Here is a 20,309-nt window from a genome sequence, read left to right on the forward strand (position 1 = left end):
AGACCCAATTGCTGTTGGATCAATGATGAATGCTGCCTGTGCCTGCCAGTTTTGCCTTATGTTGCTGTGCCATCCTGGTTAGAATGACTCCTGGTCACTGCGCAGAGACGTGGGTTGTAGCTGAGCTGTAATTCAAGCTGTCATATTCCCTCTGCATTGTCATCGTGGCAGTTTCACCCTATTTTGCAGCTGGCCAGCACACTGTAAGCTTAAAGTATCACTTAACTCGTGCTATAGATTTTTGGCGTGTGGATGGGGAGGAAGTAGGGAGCCGGTAAAAGCTCTGCCTCCAGCCGACAGTCTCCAATGGAGACGAGCTGATGAAGGGCAGGGGCCACCTGGGACTTGGTGTGATCAAATCAAAATGTTTCTCTGGACAGCAGAGGAGCGATTCAGCAGAAGTCTTATTCTTGCTGCTTTCTTAGCATTTTTCATCTGCCAAGAAGTAGCCTCTTCCTTGGCAGTGCTTCTGGAGTTAAATTTGTGTGCTGCTGAGCACTCTCCTGCAGCCGAGAAGTTCTGTTGATTTTTCTTAAGCTTCCTGTAGATTATACCTGTAATGTAATTAATGCGCATAACTTGTTCTCAAAAAAAAAAAAAAAAGCGATCACAGAGCATACCCTTAGTCATCTCAACTTCTCTGTTACCTGCTTAAAACAGAGCAGCCAAAACCTGCTACTTAATTCCCTTCCAGCAGGCAGAGCTGGCCCAATGCAAGAACTGCACAGCCAAGGAAAGTTGAACGGGAAACAATTTCTCTTTGATATTAACCAGCAGAACCAAGTTGGCCATCACGGATGTGGTCTGGCTTTGCACTGACTGGCAAAACCCACCTGGCGCAGCGACCTGCCGCGTAGCAGAAGCAGGAGGCCACGTCTTCCTCGCGAGATGCGTCCCCCAGGAGCCGGGATCCCAGCTGCGGGGGCTGCCGATAGCGCCTGGCAGCTTGAGCAGCGTGGAGCTCCGCGCGCGGAGCGACGTCTGCCCTCAGACTGCGAAGCCGGGCTTGGAGGTGGAAAAGCAGCCTGAGGAGCTGGTTCATGATGTGGCTGCGTTTTAATTACGCAAGAGCTTTTTGGGTAAATCCCGTTGCTTTCAGTAGGCTGCTGTAACCCCTCACTTAACCCTCAAGAAGTTAAAAAACCTGCAGTACCGCAGCTTCTCACAGCTTTCAGCAAAAACACGGGCTCTGCAGAGTGCACAAAGAAACCCAGAAAGCAAACCAGGAATAATTACATGAAACAAAACCTTTTGATATTTTCTTCTACCCTTGTGCTTGTATCACAGGTGTGGGTAAAGGTAGATAGTTAAGCTAGAACTTAAGCTACAACTTCCTGGAGTGGTTTAAAATAACTCTTCTAAAATGATTAAAAAAAAAAAAACTAAAATTTAGACTGGCTCTTAGGAAGTATTTCTTTGCAGAAGGGGTTGTTGGGCGTTGGAATGGGCTGCCCAGGGCAGGGGGGGAGTCCCCATCCCTGGAGGGGTTGAAGAGTCGGGTTGACCCAGCGCTGAGGGATCTGGTGGAGTTGGGAACGGTCAGGGTGAGGTTCGTGGTTGGACTGGAGGAGCTTCAGGGTCTTTTCCAACCAAGATGATTCTGGGATTCTGTGATACACTGTTTTGTTCTTTCTCTTAAGGTGTTGTCTTATGTGTCAGCTGCCATTGTCACTGGGACAAGAGATTGTTGTAAAGGGCGTGTTGATATAAAATCCAACAATAATGTGGAGATTTGAGTGTAGTCATTTCCCTTGAGCCCTAGAAATGTGAATATAGTCTCCCAAAACTTGCCAAAAAAGCAGTTTATTGTGTTGTGTTTTATTCTTTTGTCTTTGTCAGTAATTGAAACAATTTCACTTGGTTGTAGTTTACTCACTACAGCTAAAAAAATTGCCTGTGAATGGGTGTTTCTGGGTAAATTTCCCAGATTTTAAAAGTCGTCCTGCAACTTTGCCTTTCCTGCTAGGACTGATTCTCCTCCCAGTCTTTTTTTATTTTTGTGACTACAAATGTGAACGTCCTCTTGGTACCCTCTCTGAAACTGCTTCTTTCTTTGTGTATGTGAAGAGTTGTTTAACAGTCAAGCCATGATATCAGGAAAACAGCTTGTACAACTCAAGGAAAATGAAATGCCACCCCGTTTTAATAACACAACGATCATGAAAATTGTTTTTCTGCAACTGAAGTAAAAATCAAATGGTTTGGATTTTTACCAGCAGCAAGAACAAATATGTTCTTCCTTCTGTCCTTCCCATGTCTGTTTTTCTTCTATTCCTTTTCCTGTACCTTTTTTTTGTAGATTCAAATACTAACAAGCTACTCAAAACACAGCAGGCATTCAATACATCCTGCATATCCTGAGAAGATGCCCAAAATATGTTGGGTTTCTGGAGTGAAGCTGGAGTCCTGGAGTCTGTGTGGAAGCCACGCTTCACTTGCAGACTCGTTGGAGGTAACAGTAGCTCTGTCTACTCATGACTTGTACACAACTGTTGTACGTTGTGTGCTGAGTGTCATCTCTTCCCATTAATAGCTTGGCTTGCTCTTCAGTCATCCAGGGAGAAGGTATTGATCCAACTTGTGACATTCTCCCTTGCTTTATTTCCAAGTACCTCTTGGTTTCAGAGAGCGTTTGAGCTGTGCCTCTTCCACATCCATCCAAGGGCAGGGGAAGCACCGTGCTCTGCCTCTCTTCTCCCTCTTGGCAGCCGCTCTGCACCCTTCTCACCTGCTGATGGGCTTAAGTGGAAAGTCCTGCTGCAGCTACTTCTGCTGGGCAGTGATGCTGGAGCATTTAGCATTTGCTAGAAGGGAGATGATTCATTGCCCAACCGAAACAGGAAAAAGATGTTGTGAAAAGCTGGCAGCGGAGAGCCAAGTGTCTGGCAGCAGTTGGAGCAAACGGAGCAGGAGGATGTTCAGGGGGAGCGTGAATAAGAGGAGCTCATAATGACGCTGTAAAGGGGCTGCTGAGATACCATCTGGAATAGGATGAGCAGTTACAGAGGAGATATCTAGATTAAATGGGACTGGGAGCAGAGAAAGCCAGCATAACGGCCGGTCAAGGTTTGAGGAGGTGGCTTATCTAGTGGCTGCTGTGGCAGCTTGCCCTGCTGCTTTCTGTACTGGGCTTTGGGCAGGCGAGAGGAGCAGCTGGGACTGGTTCTTGCTAAGCGATGCTCTGCTGAGTGCCCCTTCTCCCAGAGGAGTCAAAGCCAACAGTGCCCCAGCTGCCTCCCAGGAGCATTGCGGGGAAGCGGGCAGGACGTGGTGGGATGCTGCCAGATGCTCTGGACAGGTCCAGCTGCTCTTCACCCTCTCCAGATGAGCGAGAGAGAACGAAAGATAAATCGTGGGCTCTCAAACCACAGTATCAAAGCTCAGGAGAGCAAGGAAATTATTCAGGAGCTTTACAGTCATCAACCAGGCTGAAAACAGTCATGATTCCCAAGCAGGTTTGTCATCTCCGTCATGTCTATCAGAGCGGTGGGAAGGGAGCTGCCGCAGCGCCTACCGTCCTCCGACTGCAGTCACTGCTGATTCACAGCGCTGCTCTAGCCCCGCGTCTGTACGTTGATGTTTTTGTGTGTGTGTTGGATCAGCTTACTATTTTTAGGTTGCTTCCCTAATCTGATGCCAGTTCAAGGTTTGTAAAGGCTTGAAGTGGTTGGCAAGATTGTGGCGGACCCTTGTGCCATCACCTCTATTTCCAGCTGCAACACCAGTCCCAAGTGAGTTGGTGCTAGAGTCGGAAATCGCCTTTTCTGCTCGTTTTTCTTCACATCCCAGCTGCTGGGTGTTTTCTTATAGCAAACAGGAGAAAATATTCTCAGTGACCCAAAATCTCTGTCCTTCCCCAAACTCCTCCAGTTAAGGTTGAAGGTGAAGGGCTGTGTTGAAAAGCTTTTGCAGTCCTACTTTGAAATCAGACATCTCTGAAACGTGTGCAATCAAACATTTTAAAGACCTTTAGGATAACTTTATTCCAAGTAACAAGCCTACCTTAACTTTTCTCCCCTCTTTCTATTTTTGAAGCAGATTATTCAGAAACCTGAAGGTCAGAACAAGCTTTTTTAATTCCAGCTCATAGACATAACCTGTTAACCAACGTACTCAAGTAGATTTAAACCCACTATCACAGGGAGTGTTTTAAGAGGTTAAAAGATGAGATTTTGGCCCAGTCGATGTTGATAGCAAAGCTTCTATTTCAGCCAGGATTTTATTCCGATTTGAAAATTAAGAGAAGGGTGGATCCTCATTAGAGTAATCAGCTTAAATGGGTTGACTACTCTAAAGCAATTTGTTTAATTTGTTTGGAACATGTTTAATTTTAGCGATAGATGTTCAGCTCTTGCACAGTTGCTATTTATGCTGTTTATCGTGTAATTTTGTGTTCTGTGATTTGTAAAAATAAAGTTTCTGCTCTGAATAAGAATTTTGTGACAATCTACGTTCCATTCATCAGTGCTGCTTTAAAATCACACAGAACTTTTTGAGGGCTAATGCTGCTGTGATGTTTCTGCATCCATTTCTGTGTTCTTGCTGCTCACGTAGAGTGTGTTTTTGCATCGAGCATCAGCTGTTTGTTTGACGTTGGGTTGCTCCCCCCTCCCCCTGTCTCTAGGTATCTAATTTGGGGATCCTCAGGTGCATTCCCCCACTGCAATAGACCTCAGCTTTGAAGTCTACATGAAGAGAGGTTATGAAATTCTTCCGTAATTCTTCTTGAAATTGAAGATGTCAGCTTCTCTTTATTTGGCCACACCACATCTAAGGGCAGTGGAAACCAATCTCCCATGGGAGCAAAAAAAAAAAAAAAGGTGATTCAGAAGCTACCAGTATCATTCACTTTTCACAAGTTGCAGTTGTCTCCTGGCAATTTGATGTACGGGCACTTGGCTTTTGTGCCTCCGCTGATGTAGGGCCACGGGTAGCTTCCTGCACTTGCTACCTCGTCTCCTTTTGGGTGTATTTTGGGCTGCTTGCTGTTGCACCAGGTTTATTCATAGCCTCTCATGATGCTCATATACAGAGCATCAGTACGTATTCTCTGCCACAGCAGATGGTTTCCGCTTTCCATGCCTTCCACGTGGGGCAGATGCTGCAAAATCAGATTTCCCTTGGGCATAACCTTTGATTGGCATCTCTCTGCCGGTCGCCATTTCATAGCCGGTCCTGGAAATGGCTTTAGACTCTCTTGTATGACTTGTATGTCTGATGCCTGGACTAACGTGGCTTGTTGGAGTATGCTGGATGTCTGACGAGTTATTAGGGCCGTTAGTCATGCTGTAAAGCATGTGGCAGCAAGACAGCACCGCTTGAATCAGTGAGGATGCTTGATCTTGCCATGGAAATTTGCTGAAAGGTGTAGGTTTTGGTGTTAATCCAGCTCAAATGAAGCTCTCTGGAAGAGCAGCAGTCCTGCTGTTTGTTACTCTTCCAGTTCTTGCATTTAAGCTTAAGCAAACGCCAAGCTTTTTTTGGGTTGATTCGACTTATTGCTCAGCCACATGAGCACGGGGAGGTATTGGGACAGGTGAGGATGGGACAGTCCCTTTTGGTGGCAGCCCGCAGGAGCAGTGAGAGTTTTAGCATCTTGGGAAACCTGAGGCCAGAGTCGTGTGGCTGCTCAGGAGTGTGGTGGAAGCAAAGTCTGAGTTTTTGGCTTTGATGTCTGCATTTGCTCTCGTTCCAGCCACGATGCTTTAATCTCTGAAATGCTATGCTAGATTTTCGCTGTGCTCAGCTTGAATTTTTTCCAAGGCATCACACTGCTGAAATAGCAGAATTTGCCTGTGGATTCCAGTGCAGTGATCAGTCTGTGTTTATTGGGGTGATAAACTTTCCGCCAGAGCGAGGGTGGAGCAGGGCCTTTTACATATAGTCAAGCCAAATCGCTCAGCAGCAAGACCAAAGCTGTTAAGCAAATGGAGATTTCTGCTTGCAGCAGCCTCCACTATAATAGGCTGCTTTTTCTCCAAAGGAGAACCTGCACGTGTTGTGCCTGGGTTTTCTTCCCTTAATGTGGTGTTCTTGTTTAATGCCATGGAGCAATTCCTTGTTTATGTGCGGTTTTGTACATCAGTTGTGTTAAGCTGATCATGGTTTGTATTTCAAGTGTCGAGTTGTACCTTTGAATCTCAAGACGAGACCTCTGCTCTGCCTGTTGCTTTTCATCCTGTACTCTTGCAATCCAGAACTGCTCATCTAGGACAGACCGTTTCACAGCACCATGGCTTTGTTTGACCTTTTCAGTCCTCTGCCAACACAATTGCTCGCCATTAAAAACCTCAAGTTTGACTGCCCAGACAAAAGGTATTTTTTCCTCAATTAACCTCTTTTGTTGGCAATGTCCTTCTTAAGTATTTACAGATCTACTGGTGTTATTTGTGGAGTTCCTGTGGTTCACCGTGGCAATGGACTCAGTGGCACCAGGACACATTGCTTGTTGCTGAAGTAGAGCCAAGCTACATCATGAATTATGCAGGCTGGCTGTGATTAAATAAAATTTTATGCAGATTTTCTTAGGCTGCCCTTTTTACTGTTCGTAAGAAGAATGGCTCCAGAGATGCCTGTGCCTGAAGTTTGCAGAGAACCACCGTGAAATCATCTATCCTCATCTTCCTGCTTGGATCCTGCAGACAACAGGCATCCTTTAATATTTACATCAAGCTTACAACTTCTCTTTCGAGCTTTTCCCCTCGCTGAAAAGATGCTAAATGTTGACTTGTGTTCGAGTGAGCTGAGGGTGCATTACCCCGTGTCCCTCATAACTTTATTTCAGTAACTAATGTGGAGCTGAGGAGCCTTGGCTTGGGCTGGGAGGCTCCACAGGGCTTGTCAGCAATGCTCCCTTAGGTCCAGGATACATGATTGATGCAGCCTGGGTCTGAAAATTAGATATATGTTACAGCATTCTTATTCTAGCAAAGCCAGTAGGTAAGCTGTTGACTGCAGAGCTTGGCAGCTGAAAACCCTCAGAGAAAAATCGAACCCTAAAAATGTGCCTGAAACTAATAACGTCTTCTGTAGGCTGGCACTTAGGATGCTTTTTCTAATGTTCTTTGCCACGGCTTCACCTTGTAGGAGCTCCCACCAAGAGGAGAGCCTTCCTGAGGTTTAAAGTTGAGAAGAGTACTCCAAGCTCTTGGCTTGTAAGGCCTTGAGTGGGTAAAGCTAACTGAAGGAGTTGGGACCCCAGAGAGCACTAAATAGTTGTGTTGCTTTCTTCCCTACATGAAATCCCCATCTTTTGAGTCTGGCTGCAATTTATCTTCCTGGTTCTTAATGCCCAGTAGGAATTTAATTTTAATTGCAATGCTCTCTCTTTACCAAGTAAGACTGTAAATGTACTCCTTTCCCCTTGCACTGGGAATGAGATTCTTCACCTTCCTTAAGAGCCTTTCTGCAATTTTATTCTCCTGTATACCTTAATTAGCACACTCCTAATCCGAGCGGTTTCCTTCCTGATTTGCACTTTTCAAGACTGTTATCCTGATGTAGAAGTAGTGGTAGAAGTACTTACTGTACATATATCTTGAATTTATAATGGTCGCAGTTTTAAACTTTTCATTGAATATTCTGTTACTCTCTTCTTCTGTATTATTCTTCTATTATTCTGTAAAAAGTAGAGATGACGATCTTGGTATTAGAGGTAATTATGTAGGTAAGTCCTCGTCAGATTTTACTGAAAACTCAGCGGCTCACCATGAGTTACTTCAAGAGCTTTTGCAATTATTCAAGCATTCAGCACTAAGCTGATGGCATTAAATTATCATTTATGTTGATTTGGGGATATTTGAAAATGTTTTGGAGCTGCCTGGATCACATCCCATCATTGTTTGGCTTTCGGAATTGCTTCGGCATCAAACCATCCTGTTTTCTTAGAGGACTTAATTACTGTTAATGCTTCCTAAAACACGAAGCTCTGTTAGGAGCAGTAGCGTCCCAAGACCAGGTTGGGTAAATGTTTTACATAGGACGGAAAACTCTGGTTAGACTGGGAATTCCTGCAATACTCTGTAATATCTCATTAATGCATCCTGATGACTGATACCTAATATGATTCCCCAAGCATGTGAGTTAACAAGATTAAAACCACCCTACGGTAATCTTTGTCAAGCTGCATTTTGTTCTTTTTGAGTAATACATGGGAGCATAAATTCTGTAATATTTAAGCTTTAGTAATCTCAGCGCCAAGTTTATTGGATTGTTGGCAAGTTGATGACTGCCATTGGGCAGATTAACAAGGCTTTCCTAAATCTGTAGTAGGACATAAAGTTATTATGTTGCTGACACACTCCAGCCTTAGTGTATCCCTGTTCTACTGCCTTGACCTGGGCTGGGTCAGGCTGCCTGAGCACCTCACGGAGCAGGTACAAAACCATGCAGTTACACAAGCAGTGTAATTCTGGTGTCTCGATAATTAGTGAAGTTTTTTTTCTATTTTTAATATTATCTCTTCTGTAAATATAGGTGTGTGTGTATGTATTTACTTAAAACACACTGTAAAATTTGTAATCAGTGTTCTTTCAGGTCCCATGCTGTATAACTTACAGACCTCCATGTGACTTTGAAAAAAAAGCTGCATACACAGTAGTGCTCCCCACGGTGAGCCTTTACACTGAATAGCAGGATGTTGTATCTTTGTGTATTCAAGCAAAGATTTTGTTTTGACATAGGACAAATCCCCATATTTCAAAACAAAATCCCTTCCATTGTGTTTTGGAACTGCTTACAAGATGTAGACTGGAAATACATTTTTTTTAAAAAAAATGTTGCGCAGCTTGATACTGATGCTGGGACACTGAGTGCCTGTGCTAGATGCTGATTAGAAAAATTTGCAGTTAGCCCTGAACTGAATTCTTCCCTGTATGGGCTGGTCTGATTTTTCTTTTTGACTAAAAGGTAATTCAGGGACCGCTGTGCAGCTCAGCGAGTGTTCAGACACCGAGGCTGGGGTTTTTTCCCTTCTGGTGCCTTTCAGAAAGCTAATCCACGCAAAAAGCCACCGTCAGCTGAGTATAAATACTGTGTACTCTTGCTGAGAAATCTGTTGCTGAGTTGTTAGGTGGGAAGGGTAGGCTCTGGCTCCTACCAGTTGGGTGTTGAGAGTTTTGTGTGTGATTTACACACATATGCTTAATGACTATGATTGCTTGTATTTACATGGTGATGGGTCAAAACTTAAATATTTGCTCTTTTTTAAAATAAAACTTTTTTTTTCCCCTTTTCTCATGAGTATAATAAGAGTAAACTTTGTGTAAGGTTGTGCTGAAAAACAATGGCTGTGTATTATCTTGGCTGAAAAAGCAGCCCTTTTTTGGACATGCCTCATTTTCTCCAAGCACTATGATCTTCCGAACTGCTCAGATGAGTGCCAGCCCATGTTTGGGGTTGTACTCTGCCTGGTGTTTAGTGCAACGTAGGGAACTCCGTGTCTTGTTCCCTAAGTCCAAGCATTTAAGCTGCCAAAGCTAGACGCTTTCATGTGGTCGTGTTATTGCTTTGAAATCCATTTGTCTATTCAAGGGTGTAGCTGAGCAAAGCCTGCACTGATTTGGCCTTTGGTTCATTCACAGTGCGTGCTGAAACTTACTTACTTGCTGGGCAAGATCAAACAGAAAGGACACTTGAGAGGTAAAAATAAAGGCTCTGCCCAGCGAAAGATGTACATGCAGGAGGAAGGGTATTAACGTTGTCCTGTTGACTGATTTCAATTCTTTTTCATATTCTTCCAGCTGAAGGGCTTCCCCAGGTGTATTACTTCGGACCGTGTGGAAAGTACAACGCCATGGTACTAGAGCTGCTTGGTCCTAGCTTGGAAGATTTATTTGACCTCTGTGATAGGACGTTCACTTTGAAGACGGTATTAATGATAGCCATCCAGCTGGTGAGTAACAGCAGGCAGGGCTCTGCCCGGCCACCTCCACGATGCCAACTTGTGTTTGTGTCAGTTAGCTGAAGGATGGGGTTGGTACAGTGCAAGGTTCAGGAGTGTCTGTTGGTTGGAGAGAGAATCTCCTTCCGTCACAGAATCACAGAATAGTTTGGGTTGGAAGGGACCTTCAAAGATCTAGTCCAACCCCCCTGGCATGGGCAGGGACATCTTTCACTAGATCAGGTTGCTCAAAGCCCCGTCCAACCTGACCTTGAACACTTGCAGTCATGGGGCATCCATAACATCTCTGGGCAACCTCTTCCAGTGTCTCACCACCCTCATCGTGAAGAATTTCTTCCTTATGTCCAACTTAAACCTACCCTCTTTCAGTTTAAAAATGTTGCCCCTTGTTCTGTCCCTACAGACCTTGGCAAAAAGTCTCTCTCCATCTTTCTTATAAAAGAAAGCTTCTCAGGTTTGAGAAAAACTCTTGGTTATGAAGGGAAGGTCAAATTATGCTGATGAGCAAACTTACTCCTTGTGTAGCAGAACCGGTGAAGCTGGATTCCTATGGACTTGTGTCCTGTGTCCCCTACACGCCCCTGCCCCAGTATCTACCTCGGCTCCTTCCCTCTGTTTGGACATCCCCCAGAACATCTCATTTCTTACCTGCTCCATGGGACACAGGGAGCACAGCACCTTCCCACACTCCTACCAGTTTTACTGGTTCGGTGCTACCAGGCTGCTCATAGACTGAAACCTCTCAGAGCGATGGGAGCTGAGCTCTCCTTAGTCAAAATACCATCATTCCAGGTCTCTACCTTGGTTAAATTTGGTTAAAGTTGACCAAGGGGTTTAAATGTCTAACAGTTGGAAAATAATAGACCTATGGGCAGCATCACAGAGCCCCTAATTTACCTGAAAAGGAAAGGAAACTAAGTTGAAAGCGGTAGCTTGGGTTTGTGTTAAAAGTGAAAAACATGAAAATTGAACGTACTAAATATGGTAAGTGAATTTCCACAAGTCGGTAGGGCCAATCAGTTATCATTTTAGTTTGGCTTTCTGGTTTTCGACCTGTGGTCTGCAGATACCCAGGTGGCACAGTAGAGGTGGGACTGTATATTCACATTAACAAATCTGTGGGTAGAAGTGTTGAAGGAAAGAGAAGATGGTGAGGTAGTGAGGAACTCAATCCTTTCTAAATAACCTGAAGTTTGCCACAGCAGAATCTCAAATGGAAAATTGAGGTCACAGATGCAGAAGTTTGAACAGTGCCTGCCTGGTATTGGGTTCCTGAAGTTGTCCTCCTGTGGCTGAGCGGTGTAGTTTTGTTGGCTTTGGGTGTTCCTTCGTCAGTGGAAAACCATTTTATAGTATTGCTTTTGATTAAATCAAGTGTGCAACAGATGGCAAAGCCTTGGATATAGCTTGTGTGACCTTTTGATTGTAAAGGTGTAAAATGTAAAGATGTAAATTTATTCCCATGTGACTGCTGGGGAAATCAAGATTGTCACAGCAGTGTCCATCTGCCTTTTGCCAAGGTTGCAGATTAGCTCTGTACTTGGACGGTCTTCCCTGGCATCATCTGCTGATCTTGTGATCTCAGCCGGCCTGCCAACTCCTCTAGACACTGGTACCAGTTTGTAAAACAGATGCTTAGGGACACCAAAAGCAGTCACAAATGGAGGAGTTGGTGTTCTCCAAAAGCAGCAGGCAGTGCTACTCCTTTTTCCACGGGGAGATGTTTTAGGATCTTTCTAGTCTTCTCAGGAGGATTACATGAGTTACCAGCTTGGAGCATATACATTTAAGGAGACAGATTTAGCATCTTCAGGTGTGCCCCATCTCCTTCCCTGGGAGGTTTCCTGGGAAAAGGGCTCACCTGGCCTTTGGAGACGTGTTTTCGGAAGGGGCTGGCACTTACAGCTCAACTGAGTGAAAACCCTTCACTCAGCCACAAGGCTTTTGGGGAAATTGTCTTGGATTTATCGTAGTTCCTACACTAAATCATTGCAGTCACTCCAGTGTGAGAGACACATCAGAGAAGGAAAGTCAGACTGTCAAATTCAGTGGGTTCACCTCCATAAATAATGTTTTGCTCTTGCTTTTGACCAGCCCAGCCTTCTTAAGCTGCTGTAATTCTAACTGGTGTGAGGAGACGTAAGACTTCACTGCCAGAATCCAGTTGCATGAGCAGTGTTTCTCCCCTCTGATGCTTTGACACGCCTGCTAACAAAGCCTGATATCCAGGGAAACTTCCAAAAATGTGAATGGCCTGATGCCACCCAGACAGCAGAGAGGAGCCTCCTGCTCTGATGTAGGGAGGGAAGGACAGCTCAGCACGTTGCAGAAAACTGCTACTCTGGTTTGGTTCTCACCAAAATGTCATCAAATTATATGTTTTTTAAGCCCAGGAAGACCACCCAAAGGTAAAGCAGTACTACTTGTGTGGGAGGCCCCTCTGCAGCGTGGAGCTCGGGGAGCATCCAGGAGATGACCCTGATGCTGAGAGTCACCTTTGCATTGCCTCTCCTGCCCTGGGCTTGATCCTCTCCAGAGGGGGGAGAAGGAAGCGTCTGCCATGGATGTCTCTGCACTTGGAGCAGCAACGCCGGCAGCCTGCGTGCCCTGAGCTGGTGGGATATTAAGTGTCCACCCCTTTGTCCCCTGGATCTTTCTCCCCTCACTTGCATGTAATGATCCACATTTAGAAGCATCCAGTCTCTTCTCTGACGTTTCCGTGGTTCCTTGCCGTTGCCTGCTGCAGGCTCAGCCCAACAGCAGCCAGCTGCTGCTTTCAAGGTCCCACTTAGCTGCCTTCTCCCCCCTCTCCCTCCTTAAGCCTGACTGCTGCTGCAGCACATCTCCAACACATCTACATGTGCTAAAACTAGGCAGGAACTTTGGATGCAGTGTGGTGGCACTTGATCTCCTTTTTTTGTGTCCAGTGGTCATTTTTTAACCAGAGGCATCCCTGAAAGATGTTTTTTAATAAGCATACATGCTTGGCTGGTCTTACTTAGCTTGACAGGCAGCAGCATCTCAGGACTGGGGTGGATCCTTCAACTCTACAGACATTAGAAGAAAGAGAAGCCCTCTAGGAGAAACAAATATCATTGTTCTAAGGAGGGTCACTTGTGATTATGGGAATTTAAACGTGGTTTTGCATCAAGACTCTCCTGGCTGAGGGAGATAGAGACTGGAAGATAATGAGTCTTCAAGAAGGAGAACCTGTTTTGGAATCTTTTCAGATGAGATGACACAGTAGGAAGGTTTGCCTTGGCAGGGGGATGAGCCACACAGCCCTCAGGTTTGTTACTAGGCTTGCATGTTCTTCTGGTAAGCGTGACTTGTGTTCAGAGCTCTGGGAGCAGCTTATCAAACACAGCTTCTGTCGAATCAGAAACACTATTGCTCTGATGCACCATTTTATACCTCTTGGTGAAAACCTGCATTGAAGGAGTCCTCTGTTTTCCTTCCCTGGTAGAAGTTTTCCAGCTCCATCACTGCTGTAACTTGTGCATCTCCGATGCTTCACGTTGCTCTACTAAGAGCATCAAACTGGAACTGCTTCCTCCATCCTCCACGTGCAGCTGAATAGATCAAGTGGTTGATGTTCCTGAATGAAGCAAAGCTTGGCAGTTAAAAATGTGTTCACTAACATCAGTCCCTAAAGCCCATAAATCAAAAGTCGTCTTAGGGGTTTGCGGAGCTGACTTGGTGTTTGGGCTGGGGGAGAATGGGTTTTTATTCTAGCTTCAATTTTTCACTCTTGGCCAGGTCCAGCATGGGCAACGCTCATTGACAACTCAGTGTTGTCAGGTTTAAATGTTGTTTTCACCTTTGCTTAAGTGCTTGCTGTCAGACACGAGGTCCGTTATGCGAGGCAGCGTGCAAATACTTCTGGCTGCGATCTGGACCGAGTCATGGTGAGAAGTTTTTTGGCTGGTGACCGTCAAAATCATCTTGCATAAAAGACACCAAAGCAGCCTTTAAACAGGAGGAATTTTTTATCTCTGCTGATCTGTTCTATATTCAAACAGGTGATATGTGGAATAGGGGCTCAAATTTATCAGGAGGGTCTAGAGATGGGATTGCTGTCAAGATCAGATCTTTAAGAGTTACCTTGTGGGGGGAAGAGGTTTTATTACACTTGCTTCCTTGGCAGGAGAAAAGAAAATAAAAGTGTGAGTTTCTTGGCATCTGGTTAAATGTCACAAATATCCTCTCATTTCTCAGCTGCAGCACAGGGGTCCTGCTGTGTGCCAGGGTGCTCTCCCCTCCCAGGAGTTTCACTGACACCTGAAATGGAGATTTGTGGCTCTGAAGATGGACTCGGCAGGCCATGGCCATGGAAATCCTGCTTTTTTTCTCAAACAGAGTCTCCCATCCGCCCCTAGTGTTCCCGTGCGCTATGATAAAATACCATAGTCTGTTCTTACTCCTGTTAAAATAACAGAGCAGATGTTAACACCGCTTCACAGTCACTGTTTTTCCAGCGTAAAAGCAATTTCAATAGTTAGTCCCAGCTCCTTGCAGTGGTTTCTCTGTCCGTAGAAGAATTAATGCACAGACATTAGAGCCTGTAGTTCAGACACAAAGGAGTGGGCACCGTGTCTCTGCATCCAGCACATTTCTGGAGTGGGAACTCCTCTTCTTCGTCTGTGCAGTGGGTTTGAGTCAGGCCAAGGTCATGCTGCACCAGTGCTGTTCATTTCTTCTTGGGCAGCAAGCCTGGAAGGGCAGCGCAGCACAGTCACCAGCTCCCCATCACTAGCAGCCACAAGTAGGGTGAGTGTCTTGTCAGGGTGAATAAAGCATGGAGGCTACTCCAGGAAATGTCTTTCTTGCTTGGAGTGCATCTTTCAGCCGTCGTTGGCTGTGCACAGCCCTCCAGCAACACATCAGGAAGCATCCAGGCAGATGGAAGTAAAGAAGAAGGAATATGAAAGACCCAGCAGTATCTGTGTGTGGGGGGGGAAAGCAAAAAAGGCAGGTAAATAAGTATCTCTAAGTGCTGCTGGAGTGTATCAGTTCATTGGACATCTCAGCTGTCCAAAGTTGTTGTCCAGGCCAATGCAACTCGCTGTGAGTTTTTAAGGAACAAAAAAAATACGCTTTTTTCAGGTTGTGTAATTGCTGTTGACCATTTCAACAACTGAGCTTCTCTGGTAGCACAGACAAATCAAATGAGTCAGGCTCTGTTTGAAAGCTTGTTATGTGTGGAGAGGCAAGGAAATGCTTTGTTCCAGTTTTAAGGGTTGCATCTTAATTTGAATTGCCTCCCGACATACCTTTTTGTCTTCCAACCTGCTGCTGTGTCCTGCAGGTGACTCAAAGCGTGAAGAATGGCTGAAGTGCAGAGCATCTGCTCTGTTCTGCATCATCCTGGAATTGATTAGAAATAATGGCTGTTCGCCGTGAAACCCATTTTCTCAGCGCATTGAAATAAATCACTACTCAGAGGGCAGGGGAACAGCAACACGTGCTGAAGAGCCTTTTAGCAAGTCCTGGTTTTTAAGACTGATTCACCTGCAGTCGGTTTTTCCTGTCTACTGCCCTCCCTGTACAGCATTTTTTATTTTATAAGGAGTGCTGCCCCCTCCTGCCTGTTACTTCTTTCTGAGTGGTGGAAATGCAGCAGGTTTTCTTTAAAAATAAGGGTATCTGATAAACCTCTGGGAGCGGGATGGGGTGATCACACACATACGGAGCTTTCAGGCAGGTGTAAATCCAAGATCTGAGGAGAAAGAGAGATCTGGGTTTGCCAGCTGAGAATGCATTTGGATTCAGAGCAACAAACCGAAGAGCAGCCGGGGTCTATCAGCCCAACAGTGCTCATGGTCGAAGGACTGACATGGGGCAGCTCTTCAGCGGGGGGTGAAGCTGGCTCGGTGATCCAGAGCTGCCCGGCCAGTACCGACCCAGTGCAGAGCTGCTCAGGAAGTGGGGGGGTCCCTGCAGGGAGCTGCCTGGGGGCGACCAGCCGGTGCCTCTCACTGGAGATGTCCCCCGGTTCTGATAGCATCACGGTGTGACGTCCACCACAACGGCGCGGCAGTGACCTCTGCGGACTGACGCTCGTTAGTGCAAATTTTGAAGTCTGCGAGAGCTTTGCAATGCTTTCTTAGTGTTGCGAGCCTGCATGCAGACGGGTAGATTCAAATGGCCTTTTCAAAGAAGCATCTTGTTTAAAAAAGCCACCATGCCCTACAGTGGGCAGGGCAGCTGCGGACCAGGACAGCCATAAATGGGAATTCACATGTTTTCATTTAAAAACCTAAAAAGGAAATGAAAAAGTAATAAATTAAATGAAGTTGTGAGTTATTTCCAAGTGGAATAATCTAATAAGTTAGGGACTCAAAGAAGAACTGCTTGGTGACCTATTCAAACTTCACCTGCAATATATTTAGTTTCAAAAGCAATATTAATGATGAGCATCTGAATAAGGTGCGTTGTTGGAGGGGAAATGTCCCTCCATCACCTTGGAAGTGGGGTTCCTGCCCTTTTACCTTCCCTTCTCAGTCATACTGCTGGAACAAAGTTGGTCAAAACCTGAGAGATATTCCAGCTATTCCTAGTTGACAACCAATGAGATTATTATTTTCAGTCAGTATTGAGGATCATAAGGCTTCCGCCTGCCCAAAAATCCCCCTCCATGAAGAATCTGGCGTGTCTAAGACAACATATGGGTCGAGGGAGGAAGGTGGTAAGACACAGAGCAACAAGGGAAGGCTGTGGGCAAGGGAAGAGCTCTGGGTAACCAGTTTAGTATGTTTAAGATCAATACAAAAAGGCTGCCGCAATTCCCCGTGGCATCCTTCCAAGAGCTGTGTCCCAGTGGTAACGTTTCAGAAACAGCCTTTGCAATTTCTGTAGGAATAAAGTCAGGGAGCACAGTACAGTAGCCGCAGAAAGGAGGGGGTGACAAATTCCTCTTCCAACTCCGCATCGGAGGACATGACCCAGCTCCGATCGTAACTGCTGCCTTAGTTCACTCCATCTGTTGTTGCGTTTCTCGTAGAGTAGCTGAAATCTGAGATGACACTGAGCCGAGGCTCGGTGATGGGCTAACAAAACCTTGCTGCTTTGCTAGCCAGGAGAACGCGGTAGCCGGTCTGCTCTCAAATAACTTTTGCCTCATCATTTTGCAGATATCTCGGATGGAGTACGTGCATTCGAAGAACCTCATCTACCGAGATGTCAAGCCAGAAAACTTCCTTATCGGCCGGCAAGGCAATAAGAAGGAGCATGTCATTCACATCATAGACTTTGGATTGGCGAAGGAGTACATTGACCCGGAAACCAAAAAACACATACCTTACAGGGAACACAAGAGCTTAACTGGAACGGCGAGATACATGTCCATCAACACGCATCTTGGCAAAGGTCTGTGTGGGTGGTGGGAGCTTGCCATGCCGAGCCCTGTAGACCTCCGATGGTAGCTTCTCTTACGGCTCTCTTTGCCCTTCGAGCTATTTGTAAACCTCCTAATGCCGTGATGCTGTTTACAGTTGCCTCCTTTTTTTTTCCCCTTTTGAGGAATTGAGACAGCTGAAATGTTGGAAGCATCATAATTATAGTTTTTATTAGAAACTAAATAACTGGTAACAATCCTGCACTGATAACAGCCAAGTAGGCGGGTAGTAATCGCCGCACTAGATGGCGACCAAATAGATTTTTATAGCACAGCTCTGTACCGGTACCTTCCAGTTTCAGGTGTTAGAGTTGGATGTTCCCTGACCTAATAATTGGTAGGAGAAAATGAATGATTTAACTAATTTTAAGCCTGGCTTTCATCTCCTCTCCTCACTGCCTTCTTTCATACCAGAAGATTACATTTCTGTAGCTGAAAGGCAAAAAACCTTATTAAATGTTTATATTCACTTAAACTCATAAGCGCCTAAGATAATGGAGTATTCTTTGAGTAGCCTCCCAGCTATGAGATCAAGGCATTGCTGGCTTTTGTGTCTCTTGGAGAGCTTGCTGTCTTTGGGGAGTAAGGAGAGATGAGCCCAACTTCTAATTCTGGAAAACCTGGTGAAGACTCAGGAAGGGATGGAGGAATGAGAAGCTGCAGTGGGAGCAGGCTCGGGAACTGCTGGTGCTGGGGATGCTCTCTGTGGGTGGATGTGGAAAGAAGATCCACTTGTGTTTGAAGTACACCACATGCCTTCTTTAAGACCCTTTTCCCTGCAGGTTTTGCAGCTTATGCTGCAGCTCCTGTCGGGGAAGAGGTGATTCTGGGCAGGTATTTGAGGAGGGAAATGTTGGTTACTAGCTGGGCAGGACCCTGTACTGCCCAGAAGGGTTTCATGGGGCTGATGCTTTGCTGGTGAGGCCAGCCCAGGTGGGCTTGGTCCCTTCACTTCCCAGGACTAAGCAAAGTGAAGGAGTCTGATTGCAATTTTTCTGAAAGATGAGTGCGCTCAATCATCTTTCCAAGAAGTTCATCTGCATCGTTGCACTGAATTACCCAAGACATCCTCTTCTTCCTTTTTACAGCTGCATCAGGGCAACCCACAGGAACTGTCATCTCAATTTCCTTCTGAGGAAGTGTTCTCACCCCCAGCATCTTCTGAGGGTTAAATTTGCTGCTGCTTTTGAAGGAGACTCATGCTGGGCAAAGCGCTGCCTTTTTCTGCTCTTGCAGATGATGCAGCATCAGGGACAGCTCACGCACAGTTTGTTGTGGCGTGTGGGCTGCATGACTAGATCTGCTCTGGATTGCAGCTTTAGAGCACGTTATCTGCCTGCAGGTGGAGGTTTGGAGGAGAGGAGGTCTCATCAAATTGGTCTGCAAGCTCGGTGAACCCAAGTCTGCATGAAGCAGCCTAGCAGAGCAGCAGTCCAGTGCTGTTGTGCTCCATATTTGTTGTTCTGTCTTACATCCTCCCTTGGGATTTTTTGATACATTTTGGTAGATTATTTTAAGGATGCTTTTTCCTTTGGCTTGAGGCCCCTTTTTCCCCCCTCATTTATAATCATAACATCTGCATGGCAACAGCAGCAAGTGTTTCACAAGGAAAAGCAGTGCTAGAAGGAGCTATTTTTGATCTGCTCTGATGTGATGAGCTGCAGAAGCAGTTGGGAAAGGATTGGCACTGTGCAACATGGTAGTTCCCTGCAGCTGGTTACAAGCGTCCCCTGCCTGTTCCTGCATAGTTTAGAGGAAATAACATATTCCAGCCCCACACAGCAGGCGCACTATGGGTGCTGGCAGTCCAGAGAAGAACTGGGGAGCTGCTTTATTCCTCTGCAATTAATACTTCCACCTCTTACCCAGTCTACCTAAGACTGGGCAGTATGTCTTAGAGCTCCTGTGTTCTCATGCCTTCTAGCTGATCTTTGTCTATTTTATAGGTTTTTGTAACAGGTTCCAGGTATTTTTGCACAAGGTCAGAGCTACAGACAGCAAGTGAGCTTCTCTGTGGTAACTTTATCTCAGAAATATGTGTGGCTGCTGATCAGATTTCAGATCCGTTTTTGCAGCTACAGCAATAATTTGTCATCTCTTCTGTTCTAGAGCAAAGTCGTCGAGACGACTTGGAAGCCCTCGGCCATATGTTTATGTATTTCCTCCGAGGCAGTCTGCCCTGGCAAGGATTGAAGGTAGGTTTGAGCTTTAGGTTTTGCCCTTTGCAACTTTGTCTGGTCTCTGCCCAAATGAGAATCTGGTGGGGGAAACATTTGCAAAATCCAGCCAGAAACGCTGTCCTTTCCTTTGTGTCCTTGAAGTCTAACGACAAGGCGTTAGTTTTACCTACAAGGAAGATTTTAAGATAGAAATATGTTACCTGTCACTTCAAGTTACCACTAGCTTAGCTGAATTGGTACGGGTCCGGAGAGAAGACCCAGCAGTGGCAGATGAGCAGCTGGGCCAGGGACAGCAATGAGAGAGCTGTTGAGCTGTTGGAGCAGCTTTGCCCTAACATGAAGCTGCCCTGAGCTGGAGTGTGGCTGGGACACGGGGGTTGTTTATGAAATTCCAGTTTCAGCACACAGTCCCGCAGCTGCATCTGTGAAACGTGTTTTATAACGGGAGGAGGGTGATGGTTTTAGAGATGCAGATGGGCTTCAGCTTGAAAAACTGGTGTTCTGGCAGAAGTATTGAGCTTGGCTTTCCTCCAGTGACACTGGACACTCAGTGCTTAGAAGTTTACGAAATGTCATGTACAATGTGGAGGGCTGCAAGCAACTGAGTTACGGCAACTGCAGCTAACATCCGTCAGCTGAATTAACTAGCAAGTTGTTTGCTGGCTCTGAGGCTGTCAGTAGCTGCATCTTCACTTCTCCATCACTTCCCTGATGATTAAGCTACTGTGTTCAACTTTGGAATTGCAGTGAGTGAAGGGATCGAATTTGATCGGATTAGGAGGTTTATTAATGACGACAATAACTCCTGTTAGACCTGTTGGTACTGTTGGAA

General features: G+C 45.7%; 1 protein-coding gene across 3 annotated transcripts in view; it reads left to right on the top strand.

The window, feature by feature from the left end:
• The window catches only part of CSNK1G1 (casein kinase 1 gamma 1), a 110,702-nt gene that overhangs the window by 69,293 nt on the left and 21,100 nt on the right, over positions 1 to 20,309 (top strand). For all 3 annotated transcript variants that reach the window (XM_074837836.1, XM_074837837.1, XM_074837838.1), the window contains exons 6-8: positions 9,741 to 9,892; positions 17,035 to 17,269; positions 19,407 to 19,492. In XM_074837836.1, the coding sequence (XP_074693937.1) occupies positions 9,741 to 9,892; positions 17,035 to 17,269; positions 19,407 to 19,492 (473 nt within the window). The remainder of the gene's footprint in view (positions 1 to 9,740; positions 9,893 to 17,034; positions 17,270 to 19,406; positions 19,493 to 20,309) is intronic.

Source organism: Strix aluco, chromosome 12, assembly GCF_031877795.1.
Source record: "Strix aluco isolate bStrAlu1 chromosome 12, bStrAlu1.hap1, whole genome shotgun sequence".
Taxonomy (NCBI): Eukaryota; Metazoa; Chordata; class Aves; order Strigiformes; family Strigidae; genus Strix; species Strix aluco.